General features: G+C 42.8%; 1 protein-coding gene and 1 pseudogene across 2 annotated transcripts; both read left to right on the forward strand.

Annotated features, from left to right (window-relative positions):
- The first annotated feature begins 403 nt into the window (after positions 1-403).
- LOC139418161 (centromere/kinetochore protein zw10 homolog) lies at positions 404-9,025 on the forward strand. 2 transcript variants are annotated; one of them, XM_071167411.1, is made up of 15 exons: positions 404-606; positions 2,507-2,641; positions 2,760-2,861; positions 4,406-4,643; positions 4,892-5,110; positions 5,331-5,525; positions 5,678-5,814; positions 6,018-6,200; positions 6,460-6,689; positions 6,844-6,915; positions 7,033-7,202; positions 7,444-7,574; positions 8,070-8,201; positions 8,334-8,530; positions 8,740-9,025. In XM_071167411.1, the coding sequence occupies exons 1-15, from the start codon at positions 484-486 to the stop codon at positions 8,858-8,860; spliced, it is 2,385 nt and encodes a 794-aa protein (XP_071023512.1). In that variant the 5' UTR covers positions 404-483; the 3' UTR covers positions 8,861-9,025. The 2 variants fall into 2 exon arrangements, with proteins under 2 accessions (XP_071023512.1, XP_071023513.1); XM_071167412.1 differs by having other exon boundaries at positions 405-606; positions 4,958-5,110.
- Positions 9,026-11,122: 2,097 nt separating this feature from the next.
- Positions 11,123-18,759, forward strand: part of LOC139419195 (probable ATP-dependent RNA helicase DDX10) — a 119,869-nt pseudogene continuing 112,232 nt past the window's right edge.

Raw genomic sequence — 18,759 nt, forward strand, 5'->3', positions numbered from 1 at the left:
GTGACATTTGTCCCTCAAAAAGGGAATAATTATTTATAGGTGCCCCCTCATTCTATCCAAGAAAAAAAGGTGAAATACATCAAACACTGATTTAATCACATAAATGGTCCTCTCATTGACAGACTACAACTCTACTGCTAATATATACTGCAGTTGCTGATTTGTTAATAGAATAGACGATAGATTATTTATTGTCCATCTGGTTCGAAGGTAAAGTCGTCTTCTGCCTATTCCCCAACACTCCCAGTTGAGAGACTGTAGGGAGAAGGCAAACTGCAAGATTTTTTATCATTTCAGTATTACTTATTTTTATTGCTTCTTCTGATTTGTTCAGTATTTCTCACTTTTAAATCGCAAATTTGGCCTAGGCGTGGCCAGAGTCTTGGGCATAGTGGAACTTTGCTTTTGATTGGTTTATGTGAGTGGGCTTATTCAGCCTGCACAGTGCCTGAAGGGTTTTGGTGCTGCTAGCTAGCTAGTCAGATGTTCTCCAAATCAAACATGGCGTCTTTCGTAACAGAAGTCCTTGCTAGTTCTGGTAAACTTGAAAAAGAAGACCTCGCTGCTAAAATTAGCAAGCTATCACGGAAAGTAGAGGAAACTAAGGTAAACAGGCGAGTTTAGCTAGCTCACGTTAACTAGCCCGCGAAATAAACAAAACAATTGGGCTAACTTTTATCACAAAGCGAACAAAATCTTGGGTTTATCGTTTGAACCCGTCTTGCTAGGCTGGCTAGCCCAATCTAACTAGCTTGCGAACAGAAACCCCGAGGATGACTGGACTAACTAGCTAAATTAGCTAGCTAACATTACCACGATTATGACACGATTTGCTTGCTAGCTAGCTACACAGAACAAAAATATAAACGCAACATGTAAAGTGTTGGTCTCATGAGCTGAAATAAAAGATCCCCGAAATTTTACATAGCACAAAAATCTTTCTCTCCAATTGAGTGCACAAATTTGGTTACATCCCTGTTCGTGAGCATTTGTCCTTTGCCAAGATAATCCATCCACCTGACAGGTGTGTATCAAGAAGCTGATTCAACAGAATTATCATTACACAGGTGCACCTTGTGCTGGGGACAATAAAAGTCCTCTCTAAAATATGCAGTTTTGTCACAAAACAATGCCACAGGGCAATTGGCATGCTGACTGCAAGAATATCCACCAGAGCTGTTTTAATGTTAATTTCTTTACCATAAGCCACCTCCAACGTTGTTTTAGGGATTTTGGCAGTACGTCCACCCGGCCCCACAACTGCAGACCACGTGTAACCAAGCCAGCCCAGGAACCCCACATCCGGCTGCTTCACCTGCAGGATTGTCTGAAACCAGCCACCAGGACAGCTGATGAAACTGAGTATTTCTGTCTGTAATAAAAACCTTTTTTTTTTTTACCCAATTTGGTAATATCCAATTGGTAGTTATTCTTGACCCATCGCTGCAACTCTCCTACAGACTCACTTAAGGTCGAGAGGCATGCATCCTCCGAAACACAACCCTGCCAAGCCACACTGCTTCTTGACTCACTGCTCGCTTTACCCTGGAAGCCAGACGCACCAATGTGTTGGAGGAAACACTGTCCAGTTGGCGACCGAAGTCAGCTTGTAGGCGCCCAGCTCTCCACAAGGAGTTGCTAGAGCGCGATGGGACAAGGAAATCCCGGCCGGCCAAACCCTCTCCTAACCCATACAACGCTGGGCCTATTGTGCATGCCCTCATTGGTCTCCCGATCACGGCCGGCTGTGACACAGCCTGGGATATAACCCAGGGCTGTAGTGACGCGATGCAGTGCCTTAGACTGCTGCACCACTGGGGAGCTGTAATAATGCCCTTTTGTGGGGAAAATCTCATTCCGATTGGCAGGGCCTTGTTCCCCAGTGGGTGGGCCTATACCCTCAAAGGCCCACCCATGCCCAGTCTTGAAATCCATAGATTAGGGTCTAATGACTTGATTTAAATGGACTGATTTCGTTATATTAACTGTAACTCTGTCAAATTGTTGCATGTTGTGTTTATTTTTTTGTTTGGTATAAATATTAGCTGTAAATCTAACGTTAGCTTTCTAGCCACAAGAAGTCACTGTTAGCCAATTGCTTGCTATCTAATGTTAGCTTGGTGCCAATGCCACAGCCTTGTCTGTGGCAGCTTAGCAAGCTGACTACAGGCCAAGGATCATGCCAAAGTAGCTGTAGCAACCTAGCTTCTTGACAAGGTTATCAAGCAACGTGTTCTGAACAAGTTGGCTTAGTAAGAAGCATGGTAGTTAGGTTACTCGTGGACATTCCACATAGAAACAGCTGTTCGGTGTTAAATGATGTGTCATGGTTGTCTTACTACTCTGCCCACATTGAAAAATAATATAGCTTGCTTTTTTATCAGGGGTATTTATACAATGTGGTATAGCTTTCAGACTCTTTTCGTCATTGCCTTACACTTTGATTATTTCCCTCTGATTATTTCCCTCAATCTCACTATCTGTGTTTCTCTCTATCTTCCCATAGGAAGAGGTATGTGACATGATCAACAAGAGATACAATGAGTTTCTACCCAGCATGCAGGGGGCAGAGGTACTCATGGGACAGGCTGAAGAGGTTTCTAAAGAAATTGATGTCCTCAAAAGCTGCATTGAGACAGAGGTAAGCGTCATGAACCTGTTCATGAGTCATTGGCATCTCCTTGTGTTTTTGGGAGGTGTTACCGAACTGACACAGTTGGCAGAGACATACTATTAAAAATAAGTATGTGTGTTTACAGGTGCAGCAGAATCTACATACAGCCGTGACGGAATATGCCAAGCTAAAGCAGCAGCTGGAGAGAAACACTACTGTCATTGCCATGCTCAGGCACCTAGAAGAGGTAGCCTAAGTAGCTCCCCGCTGTAGCCCTACAGGCTCACAGTCATGTACAGTTATTTTCAGTTAAATTCTGTCTTGGGGCATACCATTGGAGAGGCATGCAAGATACTTTTGTGTATATAGTGTATGTGAACACCCCTTCAAATTAGTGTATTCGGATATTTCAGCCACACCGTTGCTCACAGGTGTGTAAAATCGAGCACGCAGCCATGCAACCTCCATAGACAAACATCGGCCTTACTGAAGAGCTCAGTGACTTTCAACGTAGCACTGTCATAGGATGCCACCTTTCCATCAAGTCAGTTTGTCAAATGTCTGCACTTCTAGAGCTGCCCCAGTCAACTGTAAGTGCTGTTATTGTGAAGTGGAAACACTTAGGAGAAACAACGGCTCAGACGCGAAGTGGTAGGCCACACAAGCTCACAGAACATGACCACCAAGTTATGAAGCGCGTACCGTGTAAAAGTCTGTACCCCGTTACAACACTCACTACAACATTCAATACCGAGTTCCAAACTGCATCTGGAAGCAACAAGAACTGTTCATCGGGAACTTCATGTAATGGGTTTCCATGGCCAAGCAGCCGCACACAAGCCTAAGATCACCATGCGCAATGCTAAGCGTCGGCTGAAGTGGTGTAAAGCGCGCCACCATTGGACTCCGGAGCAGTGGAAACACGTCCTATGGAGTGATGAATCACGCTTCACCATCTGGCAGACCGACGGACGAATCTGGGTGTGGCGGATGCCAGGAGAACGCTACCTGTCCCAAAGCATATAGTGCCAACTGTAAAGTTTGGTGGAGGAAGAATAATGGTCTGCACAGAGCCCTGACCTCAACTCCATCGAACACCTTTGGGATGAATTGAAATGCTGACTATAAGCCAGGCCTAATCGCCTAACATCAGTGACTGACCTCACTAATGCTCTTGTGGCTGAATAGAAGCAAGTCCCTGCAGCCATGTTCCAACATCTAGTGGAAAGCCTTCCCAGAAGAGTGGAGGTATTAATGCCCATGATGCTGGAGTGAGATGTTTGACAATCAGGTGTCCAGGTGTTCATGTAGTGTATTTGTTTGGCAACGCTTTTCCCACGTCGGAGAGTATATCCGTGGTCAGTGGACGGCTTGGGTGAGGAAATCATTGTTTGCATTGCCCAGGAATGAATTAAATCCAATTGTTAGATGCAAATCCAATTGTTAGCGCGCACACGTTAACAATTGGATGTACTTATTTTGTGGGCAACGCAAACAACGATTTCTTTATAAGTATCATCCACCGACTACGGATGGTACTCTTTGACTTGGGAAAAGCATCGCCAAACAGGCACAGGTACGGGTTAGCAAATATCTCGCAAGTTGGCTATATGTTATGGGCTACTCCCCACTGTAGCCCTAACCTGTTCCCCACTGATAGTTACACAGTGCAGTATTCAGCCCTGTTAAACTGAATGGTGTTATTTATCATAATGCACAAATGTAAATGTCAATGCATTTTTACATGTCATACATTTTCTATCTTGTTAATTTTTCTGTTGTTCAATTTAGTTTCACATTGCAATGGAAGAGTTTCACAAAGCCCTACTGGAGAAGAAGTATGTAATTGCGGCCAAACAGTTAGAAAAGGCCCTGCACAGTGCAGACTCTCTGAAGGCGTGGAAAGGCTCTGACCTGCCCCTGCTGAGAGCACTCAGCTCAGAGCTCACTGTCCAGAGAGAGAACCTCATCTACCATCTGGGGAACGAGTGGAAGAGACTGGCCGTCTGGAAACTGCCTCCTTCCAAAGGTAAAAAGGGTACCAGAAATCATCTAGATTAGGGAAGACCCTCGGCTGATGCTTGGCCTCATAATGACATGCCTCAATTTCTTGACCATGAAGTGTTAGTAAGTAGAAAGTAGCTATTCTAGGGCAATTGTATTGAGGATAAGTAGGTTGCCTGAGGTGTGTCAGCTGCACTCCAAAGGGTACAACATGGAATCCTCCGATATAAATTACATTATCTAAAATGTGTTTTGTACGTTTTTATTTTAAAGGCGGTAAATTGCACTTCATTCATGCCACCAAAGACATTGGTTCTGTGTGTCCATCCATCCTCTCAGAGCCGACGGAGATGAAGTCGTTCCTGAAGACGGAGCTCCAGCTGACCCTGGGCAGGACCAAGGAGCCCCAGCAGAGCCCTCCGCCTCTGCTCTCCTGTGTCCTCCAGGCCCTGACCATCCAGGGGGAACTACAACACAAGATCAAACTCTTCAGTAAGACCCAGTGTCCAGTCAATCAGTCAGTCAATGTTTTTCTTACTGTAAAGCTGACGGAATCAAATTATTTGAATACAGATCATTCTCTGTTTGTATTAGTCTGACTATTGAGTTTTAATAATCTGGAATGCCTCTCTGTTCTGTACATACACTGTGAGGCTGCTTCCATAGCACCCTGTTAGTCCATCATGAGACAGCCAGCCTCTCCCCGCTCTAGGCCAGGTGCTGCTGAAGTACCTGCTGAAGCCCCTAATCACGTACCCCTCTCTGAACGTGGAGGTGTCGGAGCAGCAAGGTGAGGGCACCCTGATATCTCTCCAGTTTGCCGAGACCCCCGAGGAGCACCCCAGCCCCTCACAGGTCTACACCAAAGTCCTGATGGTACTCAAGACCTTACACACACACCTGCTAGGTAGGCACCCTTGCAAATAATCCTAATTGTTGGTAATTTAGCGCTGGTTGAGATCCTTTAGTCATAGAAAATAGGAAACCAGTTGCTATGCCAGCCACCATTTTAGAGCAGTACCATTGGCCCTATAACGACATGTATATTTTGCTTTGCAGATGTATCAGTTGGTGAGAGAAAAGTGTCTGTGATACTCGGAGACCTGGTATGGCAGGAGATGTCTCATTGCATCATCCATGAGTGCCTCCTGTACTCCATCCCAACCAATAGCTGCCAGCTTGAACAGTACAGTGCAGTATGTATCAAAGGCTAACCAAGTACTCCAAATACACCTCTATACACTCAATATGCACAAACAATTCATTTTAAAGGCAATACAGTCTGTTTTATCAAAGAGATACAAATCCCTATATTTTTGGAACTAGTGACTTGATAGAGAACAAGGATACGTTTTATTCTGTCGTTCATTAATACCACCATATATGTTCTCACCCATAGGTGATCAAAGAGACGGAGGAGTTTGAGAAGTCCTTGAAGGAGATGCAGTACCTCCGAGGAGACTCCACCGAGCTGCTCAAGTATGCCCAGGACGTCAACTGCCACTTTGCCAGCAAGAAATGCAAAGACGTGATCGTGGCGGCACGCAAGCTGATGACCTCCGAGATGCACAACACCGTCAAAGTGTGTTATGTTCTCCTGCAGTCTATCCATGGTCTTATCTGTGTGGTTTCTAATTATTAAGTACACTGACAATAGCCACGCAGTTGACACCTGATGTACAGTATGTGGTTTGATTGCCACGGCAACATCAGAACATACAGATACCCAGAGAAGAAAATAAATGCAGCTGGGACAGGTGAACTGCTTTCAATCTTGCACTGCAGGTAAATGCACAGAGGTTATACTCGAATGTACTTCTAACATAATTTCCTGCCAACAGATCACCCAAGATTCTAAGCTTTCCGTCCCCATGCTGCCCAACCCTGGCTCTGGAGACATCAAGGGCAAGCAGGGGGCCAAGAAGCTTGAGGCGCCCAGGTTGGATAACGAGAAGCAGCTGGGTGCGCGGACGCTGTGCCTGCCTGCGTGTCGCATCAGTGAGTCGGTGCAGCAGCTGATGGAGCTGGCCTTGCACACGCTGTCCGAGGCTGTGGGAAGCTCCAGCCAATGGTACGCTCTCATGTTACGCAGCACCATGTTACCCACTGTCACTGCACATGATGACATGATATTAACTCTTCAGCTTTAGCCCAGTGTTTCACTAAAGTTGTTTGTGTTGCAAAAATTACAATTTTTTTCCTTCTCTAATTTTTGTCCCTCAAAGTGCTACCCAACTGTTCTTCACAGTGCGGAATATATTCCAGCTATTCTATGATGTTGTGCCTACATACCATAAGTGAGTATATTCAGTTTTCTTCTTTTATTTTTAATGCTGTTTATGTATAATCAATTTCAGAATGAGCATTTCCTCCTCTCTGTCTCACTGACTTCTCTCTCTCTCTCTGCTCTCCAGAGAGAACCTGCTCAAGTTCCCACATCTGGCGGCCATCCAGCACAACAACTGCATGTACATCGCCCACCACCTGCTCACCCTGGGCCACCAGTTCAGTCCACACCTGCCTGGCCCCCTCAGTGAGGGTGCTGCCACCTTTGTGGACCTGGTGCCCGGCTTCAGGAAACTGGGTAAGGGAAGGAGCGTGTCCCATGGCTCGCCCAACGTTAGCATGGCTTTTGTGCACACTTGATGGGCTTTTGTGGAGGTTGAGCTGTTTTTTTTTTTTTTTTTTTTTTTTTTTTTTTTTTTTTCAAAAAAGGATAATGAGACCAGGGAGATATGAGTCAATCATGTTCTAGCAACATCTCGACGCCAAAGTAGATGAAAAGCGCATGTACACTTCTAGCTCTGACTAGCAATATTCCCCAGGCGCTCATTGCTTCCTGGCCCATCTGAACGTCCAGAGAGCAGAGATGCTGGAGCGTCTCTCCACCGCACGCAACTTCTCCAACCTGGATGACGAGGATAACTACTCTGCAGCCAGCAAGGCCGTTAGGCAGGTCAGTGTTCAAGTAAACCGGCAATATCGCTGGAAGAGATCTACAATTGTGCGTATGATAACTAGCCACAAATATGGAATTATATCTCCAGTATTTTAAAATAAGTTGTCTCAGGGCAACTATCAGCCAGACATTCTAAAATGGTCAGTTAAGCATCAGTTAAAGGCATAGTTCAACGAAAATGTTTAAATAAGCATGATTAGCATAGTAGGATGCCATTCATTTTTCGGACAATGCTAATTATGCTCGGACAATGCTAATTATGCTAACTCCTGGCTGTGGCAAAAGTAAACGAAAGATTATTGTGGATGCTGTCACTACGGGCCTACAGACACAACCCAAGAGGAATTTGACAAAAATATCAATGTTGGCTGAAATATCCCTTTAAGATTCAGATCAAAAGTTAGCAATGCTTGGCTTGTATCAAATGCACTAACACTTCTTATAGGATGGGGTCACTGTTCCATTACTGAAAATTGATTGATTCATTTGCAGGTCATCCATCAGCTGAAAAGGCTGGGCACCGTCTGGCAAGACGTTCTGCCAGTCAACATATACTGTAAAGCCATGGGGATTCTCCTCAACACTGCCATCTCAGAGCTGATTGCCAAAATCATGATGCTGGAGGTGAGGGCAGGCTCTTATTTTACAATGTAGCTTGTGTTTCTGCAATGATTTTACAGGGGGAAAATATAGTTAATCTTGGTTGAATGAGTGGGATTCCTCATCCCATGGTTTCTATCCTATTTGGCTCTTTAGGATATCTCCACTGAAGATGGGGAGCACCTACAAATCCTGTGTCAGACCATTATCGAGGAAGGACCCCTGGTGTTCATTCCACTGCCTGAGGAGAACAAGAAGTACCAGGAGGAGGTACCCGTTTACGTGAAGAAGTGGATCACCTTCAAGGAGCTGGTCATAGTGCTGCAAGCTAACCTGCAGGAGATAGTCGACAGGTACAAAAAGGAACTTCTCAGCTTGTCAAATCATCATTAAAGTTATTCATTTTCACAACAAAAAATTATGACAACCACAATTCCAAAAGTGTACACACGGCTAATCCATATAATTAACTGTTTCTTATTTGGATTACTTGTGTGTATGTTTGATTGGTATACCACTGAGTCCTCTTATTGGTTGATTTGTCCTTGTTTCCTGTCTGAAGGTGGGCGGAGGGGAAAGGGCCACTGGCGCTGGAGTTCTCTAGTTCTGATATGAAGAGCCTAATCCGAGCTTTGTTCCAGAACACTGAGAGGCGGGCGGTGGCTCTCACCCAAATCAAATAGACTCTCCTTTGCTCTCTTGCTTCCAACAAACGACCCCAATAAGCTGTACCACTTTCCTTCACTGCTGTGGAAAACAGTGTTCATTAATGTCTTTGTTTAAGCTTAGTTGTGAATATAAATGCAATATATGCCATTGTATATCATAAAACAGGATTTCAAATACAATGTTGTGTCCAGCTTCTTTTCAAAAATATTTTAAGGTGCAATATGCAGAAATCAAAGCCATTCCTGGTTGCTAAAATTCTAATAGTTTCCTAATTTCAGTTTGAGATAAAATATCAAGTATACTGTAAAGAATCATTGTACCATCTTACCCGCTGTGAAATATATTAACACCGTTATCCCAGAAACCCTAGACCCACTCTAATTTGCATACCACCCTAACAGATCCACAGATGATGCAATCTCTATTGCACTCCACACTGCCATTTCACACCTGGACAAAAGGAACACCTATGTGAGAATGCTATTTATTGACTACAGGCCCTGGGACTAAACACCTCCCTCTGCTACTGGATCCTGGACTTCCAGGCAGTGAGGGTAGGTAACAACATCCGCCACGCTGATCCTCAACATGGAGGCCCCTCGGGTGCGTGTTCAGTCCCACCCTGTACTCCTTGTTCAGTCATGACTGCACGGCCAGGCACGACTCCAATACCATCATTAAGTTTGTCAATGTCACAACAGTGGTAGGCCTGATCACCGACAATGACAAGACAGCCTATAGGGAGGTCAGAGACCTGGCCGTGTGGTGCCAGGACAACAACCTCTCCCTCAATGTGATCAAGACAAAGGAGATGATTGTGGACTACAGGAAAAGGAGGAAGGAGGACATTCTCATTGATGGGGCTGTAGTGGAGCAGGTTGAGAGCTTAAAGTTCCTTGGTGTCCACATCACCAACAAACTAACATGGTCCAAGGATACCAAGACAGTTGTGAAGAGGGCACAACAAAACCTATTCCCCCTCAGGTGACTGAAATGATTTGGCATGGGTCCTCAGATCCTCAAAAGGTTCTACAGCTGCACCATCGAGAACATCTGGTTGCATCACTGCTTGGCCTCCAACCGCAAGGCACTACAGAGGGTAGTGCGTACTGCCCAGTACATCACCGGGGCCAAGCTTCCTGCCATCCAGGACCTCTATTCTATACCAGGCGGTGTCAGAGGAAGGCCCTAAAAAGACTCCAGCCACCCTGGTCATAGACTGTTCTCTCTGCTACCGCACGATAAGTGGTACCGGACCGCCAGGTCCAAGAGGCTTCTAAATAGATTTTTACCCCCAAGCCATAAGACTCCTGAACATTTAATCAAATGGCTACCCAGACTATTTGCATTGCCCACCCCTCTTTTACACTTGTGCTACTCTGTTTATTATCTATGCATAGTCACTTTATTTACCTACATGTACATATTACCTCCGAGCATTGACTCTGTACCGGTGTCCCCAGTATATAGCCTCACTATTGTTATTTACTGCTGCTCTTTAATTATTTGTTTCAAAAAAAAATGTAAGGTATTATTTCTTAACTGCATTGTTGGTTAAGGGCTTCTAAGTAGGCATTTTACTGTTGTATTTGGCTCATGTGACAAAATGTGTTTTGATATATTTTCAATAAGCAAAAATATTGTATTTTCAGCTGGTGTACAAAACCGAAAGTAAAAGATACAAAAAATGAATCTTAAAAATGGGAAACATAAAAATAGCACTCAGAACAGATCTACCAACAGCTTCTTAGACTTGCTTTCAATGAGAATAACAGATCAATTACTTGATCAAATAATCATATATATATATATATATATATATATTATATATAATAATAATCAAATATATATATTGCAGCTTGAATACAATTATTTGTATCTGAAACTGCTTTCTGAATGAGCACTATGGTTGTGTTTACACAGGCAGCCCAACTATGATATTTTGTCTAATTATTGACAAAAGAGCTGATCTGAAAAGTTCAGATGGGACATTTATACACCTCTCTTCAAGCATGATCCATATGGTGCGTTCACGACAACTTAATTTTGGTTAACCCAAAACTGAAGTCTTGCATAATTGGTCAGCTGCTCCATTAAGTGCTGGGTCCATAGCTGGACGAAGAGATGCAACACTTTTTCCGTTTGGAGTAAACGTTTTCGTTGCAAAAAGCTTTTCAACAGACTGAACGTTTTGCAATGAATCTGACTAATGAACTACATCTCCCATATCCATCTTGCGGTTTCATTAACGTCATATTTATGCGTCTACATGCGTTTCTGCTTCAGCGTTTTTATACCTATGGCTGAATTACCAAACATTTATTTTTCAAACATTGAATTCTCCGACCAAACCTGTCCCCCAGGAAAAAGATGGGGAAGAAAAACCCAACCGACACCGCTGATCCTGTGAATAACTTCGAGCGATGGAAGAAGAAATACAATAAGACAAAAACAAGAGTCAAACAGGAGAAAATACAGAAAAGGAAACCTGAATGGCAGGTGGAGAAATAAGGTATTCAACGGCTGGTCAACAAATATAACGAGGTAAACAACGTTTTTGTTTTTATCCTACGAGGTAGGGCGAGACGAGCTAGCTAACGTTAGCTGGCGTAGATGGCTAGGGCCGCATTCTGCAGAATTGAGATAGAAATACGCTATGTAGATCAAACACCTCATGTAGAATAAGGACTCACATCGGCTCTATTCATGGCTTGTCTACCTGCAATGTTGGAGAACGTCTGGCAACTGAACATGTCCTAGGACTGTAAATGAGATATGAGACTGTAAATGAGATATCTAGCTAGCTATCACATCTTCAGTCTTATCAAAGCAATCTCCTATCCCATAAGTCATTTTAGGAAGTCCTAGGTTGCGTAACGATAGCTAAATGATTGCTGTTGACAATGATTTGTATCATATCATTACTTCTGGGGCAGTGTAGATACACTTGAACACTTTTGTCTTCTAGATAAATGCCAAGGATGCTGAGAGGTTTTCAGATTTCCCCATCTCCAAGAATACCCTGTGAGGTAAACATAAATTGGTTATGAAATGGCATTGACTGCTTTTGCCATTAATGCAATGTGAACCAACATGCCATTGGCAAACATATTATACCATTGAAAGTATCTCTTGTTTGGGATTGACATTTTTGTTGTTTACCCCAGGTCTAATGGAAGCACAGTATTGTCAGCCCACAGAAATACAGAGACAGACAATTGACTTTGCGTTGCAAGGCAAAGATGTTCTGGAAAGATGTTCTGGAAAAACACTGGCCTTTCTCATTCCTGTGAGTACCCAATTGTGTTCTATATCTATGCAATATTGCAAGCTGATATTTTATTTATTTCACCTTTATTTAACCAGGTAGGCAAGTTGAGAACAAGTTGTCATTTACAATTGCGACCTGGCCAAGATAAAGCAAAGCACTTCGACACATACAACAACACAGAGTTACACATGGAGTAAAACAAACATACAGTCAATAATGCAGTAGAAACAAGTCTATATACGATGTGAGCAAATTAGGTGAGATAAGGGAGGTAAAGGCAAAAAAAGCCCATGGTGGCAAAGTAAATACAATATAGCAAGTAAAACACTGGAATGGTAGATTTGCAGTGGAAGAATGTGCAAAGTAGAAATAAAAATAATGGGATGCAAAATAAATAAATACAGTAGGGAAAGAGGTATTTGTTTGGGCTAAATTATGGATGGGCTATGTACAGGTGCTGTAATCTGTGAGCTGCTCTGACAGCTGGTGTTTAAAGCTAGTGAGGGAGATAAGTGTTTCCACTTTCAGAGATTTTTGTAGTTCGTTCCAGTCATTGGCAGCAGAGAACTGGAAGGAGAGGCGGCCAAAGAAATAATTGGTTTTGGGGGTGACCAGAGAGAGATACACGATGATATGAATGCATCCATTATTTCAGGCTATTGATGGCTTGTCATTGCCTTTCACACGTCTTGGTTTCATTTCCAGGTATTGGAATGTTTATCGTCAGCAGTGGACAGCAATGGATGGCCTGGGGGCCCTCATCATCTCCCCCACACGAGAGCTGGCCTATCAGACCTCGAGGTGCTCTGTAAAGTGGGCAAGAACCATGAGTTCTCTGCCGGACCTCATCATTGGCAGAAAGGTACACTATTTACTTTCAAGTACCTGTATTTGTTGATAATTTCATGTTGGTTTTGAAAGGAAACGTTTTGTGCCCTGTTATTTCTTTGGATTCTGCAACCGATCATTGATTCATTTAGGCAAGGTTAAAGGACCCCCCCCCAGATGAAATTGCTGCCACTATTTTGAAATTTAGGTTACTTAGGCTACTTATACTTAGGCTACTTATATATACTTAGGCTACTTACTAATACACACTTAGGCTACTTATAAATATAAGGAATTTCCACATGGAGTTAATGAAAGTCAACAAATAGGGCACTGACCACCGTCAGTCTAGCTAGCTAGCTACAGTATCTTGCTAAACTTTTCAAGTTTCAAGTTTTATTCGTTGTATGTACGGGGTACGCATGGTATACTTTGTCCAACAAAATGCTTAATTGCAGGTTCCTTCTTGACAATGCAACAAGAAGTAATGAAAGATAATACCAACATAAAGTAAATGGCAGTATAATAGAATAAACATTTTAGCATAAGAACGGTACAGGAGGGCACAATTTATAGTCCAATATTTACACATGTATGGGGGGGGGGGGGGGGTATAAATTTAGCAGTATAATAAGAGTCTGGTAGGAGCAGTTGTGATTGTGTGTGTAGCATAAATGTATATACTGAACAAAAATATAAATGGAACATGCAAAGTGAAATAAAAGATCCCAGATTTTTCCATGTGCACAAAAAGCTTATTTCTCTCATCCACCTGACAGGCTTGGCATATCAAGAAGCTGATTAAACAGCATGATCATTACACAGGTGCACCTACTGCTGGGGACAATAAACGGCTACTCTAAAATGTACAGTTCTGTCACACAACACAATGACACAGATGTCTACATTTTGGGGATTGTACAATTGGCATGCTGACTGCAGGAATGTCCACCAGAGCTGCTGTTTCAGAATTTAATGTTAATTTCTCTACCATATGCCTCCAACGTCGTTTTAGAGAATTTGGCAGTACTTCCAACTGGCCTCTCAACTGCAGACCGTGTGCATCCATGCCAGCTTAGGACCTCCACCTCTGACTTCTTCACCTGCGGGATCGTCTGAGACCAGCAGGCCGGACAGCTGATGAAACTGAGCAGTATTTCTGTGTGTAATAAAGTCATTTTGTGGGGAAAAACTCATTCTGATTGACTGTCTGTATCCCCACTGAGCCACGCCCCTGCCCAGTCATGTAAAATCTGTAGATTAGGGCCTAATTTTATTTCAATTAACTCATCTCCTTATATGAACTGTAAATCAGTAAAAATGTTTCATGTTGAGTTTTTATATTTTTGTTCAGTATATGTGTGCATGCCTGTGTGCATGTGTGCTAAGGTGAGGAGAATCGGAGCAGGTGGTCAGTCCAGTTCAAGTGTTCAGGAGTCTGATGGGTTTCAGAGACCATCTGCCTGACAGTTAGGGAGAACTGCTGGTCTGTGGGGTCCTTTGATGCTGTGTGCCTTATTCAGGCACCATTTTGAGTAGATTACCTGGATGGGTCTGACCTATCTTTGACTTCGCCATCTATTGTTATATAAGTTTTGGCATCTTCCATAAATTTTAGCTGACAATCTGCCATAGAAATAGTTAGAATAAGATGAAGTTCCGGTAATATGGATAACTATTGAAAGCAATGTTCCCTCGTTTTTTTCCGGCACAGCAAATTTCAGGTCGGCTGAGTGCAAACTTCAACGTTGTGAAAATTCTGTGCAACTTCTGGCACCCGTTTATTGTGAACACTGAGGCTGTACCCGCTTTAAGTTACCGTTATAACAGTGGCCAAGTAGGGCTCTGACTATTTTGATCATAATTTATCCCTATTAGTGGTTTACCATCTCAAACCATGGAGAAAATGCATCCTGTAACATTTAACATGGAAATAGCTGTCCTATCATTCAGCCTACAGTAGCAGCCAATGTGTGGTGTTCAATGTAGGCCTACATTCCGTGAGATTTTTGGAAAAAAATATGCAGGCCTTGACATTAACTTGTTTATCCACTTTTCCTTCAGATAAGGAGGTTACTGAAGATGTGTTTGATTCAAGAAACCACTTTACAAAATAAATGTAATTATTATTACAATGCCATATTACAGAGAATCAGACAAATTATGCTACCCTCTGCCTATGGGCTACTTAGCTTATTCAAACCTCTCTCAAAATACAGCACTGTCCCTTTAAGACATAAAAATATAAACTCTTTACCTGACTTGCTTTTCAAAGATGTCTAGAAATGTACACGTTTTGTGCTTTTGTAGGAATCAACCACTCCCTCATAGCTGAATAGAATTTAGCTATAACTGGTCTAATAACTCACTAGCAAAGAATATGAACAAATATGCACACGTGGCTACATGCAGCTTCTCGCCTTGATCTCAAAACAAGCACATCTACATGCAACCACTGGTGCGCCTAAATAAAAATTGCAGGTTGCACAGATAAATATTTGGGTTCATATGTGAGTAAAATGGTCACACTGTAGAGACCTGCAATGACTTTGCTCATCCCATTGGGCTTCTGAGTGGCGCATTGGTCTAAGGCACTGTATCTCGGTACTCGAGTTGTCACTACAGTCCCTTGACCAGGTTAGGGGAGGGTTTGGCCGGTGTAGGCCGTCATTGTAAAATAAGAATTTGTTCTTAACTGACTTGCCTAGTTAAATAAAGATACTATTAAAAGGGGAAATCCCTGAGCGGTTTCCTTCCTCTCCGGCAACGAGTTAGGAAGGACACCTTTACCTTTGTAGTGACTAGGTGAATTAATACACCTTCCTAAGTGAAATGAATAACTTCACCATGCTCAAAGGGATATTCATTGTCTGCTTTTTAAAAATGTCTATCCATCTACCAATAGGTGCCCTTCTTTGCGAGGCATTGGGGAAAAACTCCCTGTTCTTTGTGATTGAATCTGTTTGAAATTCATTGAGGGACCTTACAGATAATTGTGTGGGGTACAGAGAGCAGGTACTCATTCAAAAATCGTGTTAAACATTATTGCACACACGGAGTCCATGCAACTTATGTGACATGTTAAGCACATTTTTACTCCTGTATTTATTTAGGCTTGCCATAACAAAGGGGTTGAATATTTACTTATTGGCTCACGACATTTCAGCTTTACATTTTTTTATTAGTGAAACATTTTCTAAAAACATACAGTGGGGCAAAAAAGTATTTAGTCAGCCACCATTTGTGCAAGTACTCCCACTTAAAAAGATGAGAGGCCTGTAATTTTCATCATAGGTACACTTCAACTATGACAGACAAAATGAGAAGAAAAAAATCCAGAAAATCACATTGTAGGTTTTTTTTATGGATTTATTTGCAAATTATGGTGGATTTGTTTTTTTACTGTTGTATGAGCTATAAGTTGTTTATGGACTTTTTTTCCACATTCTTACCATTTAATATTAAGCAACATTGCTTGAGTAGCACTGTTTTGATCTGTAGTCAGATCATTGGAGATTAATATACTTGTTTGCAAAATCTATGGTCTTGTGACATGGTCCTAATGGCTTTTTAACTTCCAGTTTTGGATAAGGCGGATCGTATCTTGGACATAGGTTTTGCCGACACTATCAACGCCATAGTGGAGAACCTCCCCAAGACCCGTCAGACACTGCTGTTCTCAGCCACACAGACCAAGTCATTGAAAGACCTGGCCCGTCTCAGCCTCCAAGACCCAGAGTACATCTGGGTGCACGAGAAGGCCAAGTTTAGGTAGGAGCTCTATTATATAACACAACAACACCACTATAGTCCTGTATCAAATACTCTTAGTCTTGGCTTTTAGAAATCTGGCAGTTGGGGTTAACGTCCCTTGGATTTCTATAAACTCAGCAAATGAAAAACAGTCTGAATTGATATACTTGTGTACGGTAATGTTTGAATTCAGTAGGGATTTCAATGAGTCTCCGGAGCTACAAGTAGATCATGTGCATGTTAATACTCAGCGATTACAGGGTGCTTACATTGATTGCCTATATCGGGACAAACTGACATCCAGTATTTGGTATGAATACGGGAAATGCAAAAGTGGTCCGGTACATGCAACAAATACGAGCGTTGTCATGGATGCTCTGTGAAGTCCCTAGCCCCTCTAAAGAATGACGTGTCACTGTGCAGCCAGGTGCTGATTGATAGTGTGGTTTCTTTCCCACTAACATAGAATTGTTTATCGGAATGTTAGCAACTTCAATCCAGTCTTACACTTTGATCATACAGCGCTTGCTTTATGCTCTTCTGTAGCTTTTTCAATGAGCCTTTGCTGATAAGCTGGTTTAGTGTTTATGCTGCTGTAATGGCTTTGTCCTCGATGTTGAAGCTCATTTATTATATGGTATTAAGGAAGGTCAGGCTACTGCAGCAGAAGAAGAGATGAAAGGATTCTGTCAGTCTTGTCAGGGCTCCTCAGGCAGTGCATGTCAGTGTTTTAAACTGCATTTTACCTGAGACCTGTTAGGAGCGAAGCTGGTATTGCTTCAAATAGCCTAATTTTTCAAATAGTAGTAAAATCACTCAAGTTTTTACAGTTATTTCAAATTGTTTCTTTTTTTAAAAACCCAGGTATGCTGCACAATCAAATGCTGCCCCAGCTTTAAATGTTAAGGTACACACCGCCTTAGTTCTTTATCCTCTGTAGCAACAAGACAAAGACAAACATAAACCACCTGAAAGAGGCCAATCTAAAAACGTCATGTTTGTGTGTCCATGTAGCACGCCGGCCACACTGGAGCAGAACTACGTAGTGTGTGAGCTGTCCAAGAAGGTCAACATGCTCTTCTCCTTCATCAGGAGCCACCTGCAGAAGAAAGTAATAGTCTTCTTTGCCTGCTGCAAAGAGGTGAGACTCTGCTAGTTCGTGTAACCGCTCCTCCATTTGGCTTATTATAGCTTCATGGTCAAGTTGTAGTCTGAGCTGCAAACATGAAGTCTCTCTTTCTCTCGCCATCCATAGGTGCAATACCTGTTGCGGGTCTTCTGCCGGCTGCGTCCGGGCATGCCCATCCTGGCCCTGCATGGGAAGCAACAGCAGATGAAGAGGGTGGAGGTCTACAACGACTTCATCAAGAAGAAGAACGCTGTGCTCTTCGCCACAGACATTGCAGCCAGAGGCCTAGGTAATGCTAACACTTCAGCAGTCTAGTCTACAGACTGGCTCGATGTTCTTAGTCAGTAGGGACAGAGATACCGTTTTTGGGCACAGTTCAAACGCTGCCCCTAAAATGAAAAATATTTACTGTTCTGATACAAGGCAGCAGGTTCTTCACGGCTGGTGGTGAGTAATTGTTACGCCCCCCCCCCACTTTGCAGACTTCCCTGCTGTGAACTGGGTGTTGCAGTTTCACTGTCCAGAGGACGCCAACACACACATCCACAGAGTGGGACGAACTGCCAGGTAATAACCCCTCTAGCCTTACCTGGAATAAAAGTCTATGCACCATCTCCTTGAAGGGCATGTTTTCATTGTATATGAATGAAAATGTGGGATTAACATGGGTAACTGGGGTCCCGGGCAGACTCTTTATATTTTCCGAAAAATGTTTATGACAAGACCTGTGAAATTACAACATTTTACCCCAATGTCGGCACTAATGCAATTCCATAAAATGCACATGTGCAGCATCAGATTAGCAAATAAAAATATTCTGCCACATTATCTAATCAGGTAGTTGCATGGAAGCCTTTAGCCTAAAGTATTTACTTCACACAAAGTAAAAGCACACGCACAATTGACCCCTACAGTATAGCCGATAAAAGATG

Source organism: Oncorhynchus clarkii, chromosome 10 (genome assembly GCF_045791955.1).
Source record: "Oncorhynchus clarkii lewisi isolate Uvic-CL-2024 chromosome 10, UVic_Ocla_1.0, whole genome shotgun sequence".
Lineage (NCBI taxonomy): Eukaryota > Metazoa > Chordata > Actinopteri > Salmoniformes > Salmonidae > Oncorhynchus > Oncorhynchus clarkii.

Coding starts and splice junctions, on each gene's coding strand:
- LOC139418161 (XM_071167411.1), top strand. CDS start 484: ATGTTCTCCAAATCAAACATGGCGTCTTTCGTAACAGAAGTCCTTGCT. Junction 607..2,506: donor GGAAAGTAGAGGAAACTAAG/GTAAACAGGCGA, acceptor ATCTTCCCATAG/GAAGAGGTATGTGACATGAT. Junction 5,111..5,330: donor ACACAAGATCAAACTCTTCA/GTAAGACCCAGT, acceptor TCCCCGCTCTAG/GCCAGGTGCTGCTGAAGTAC.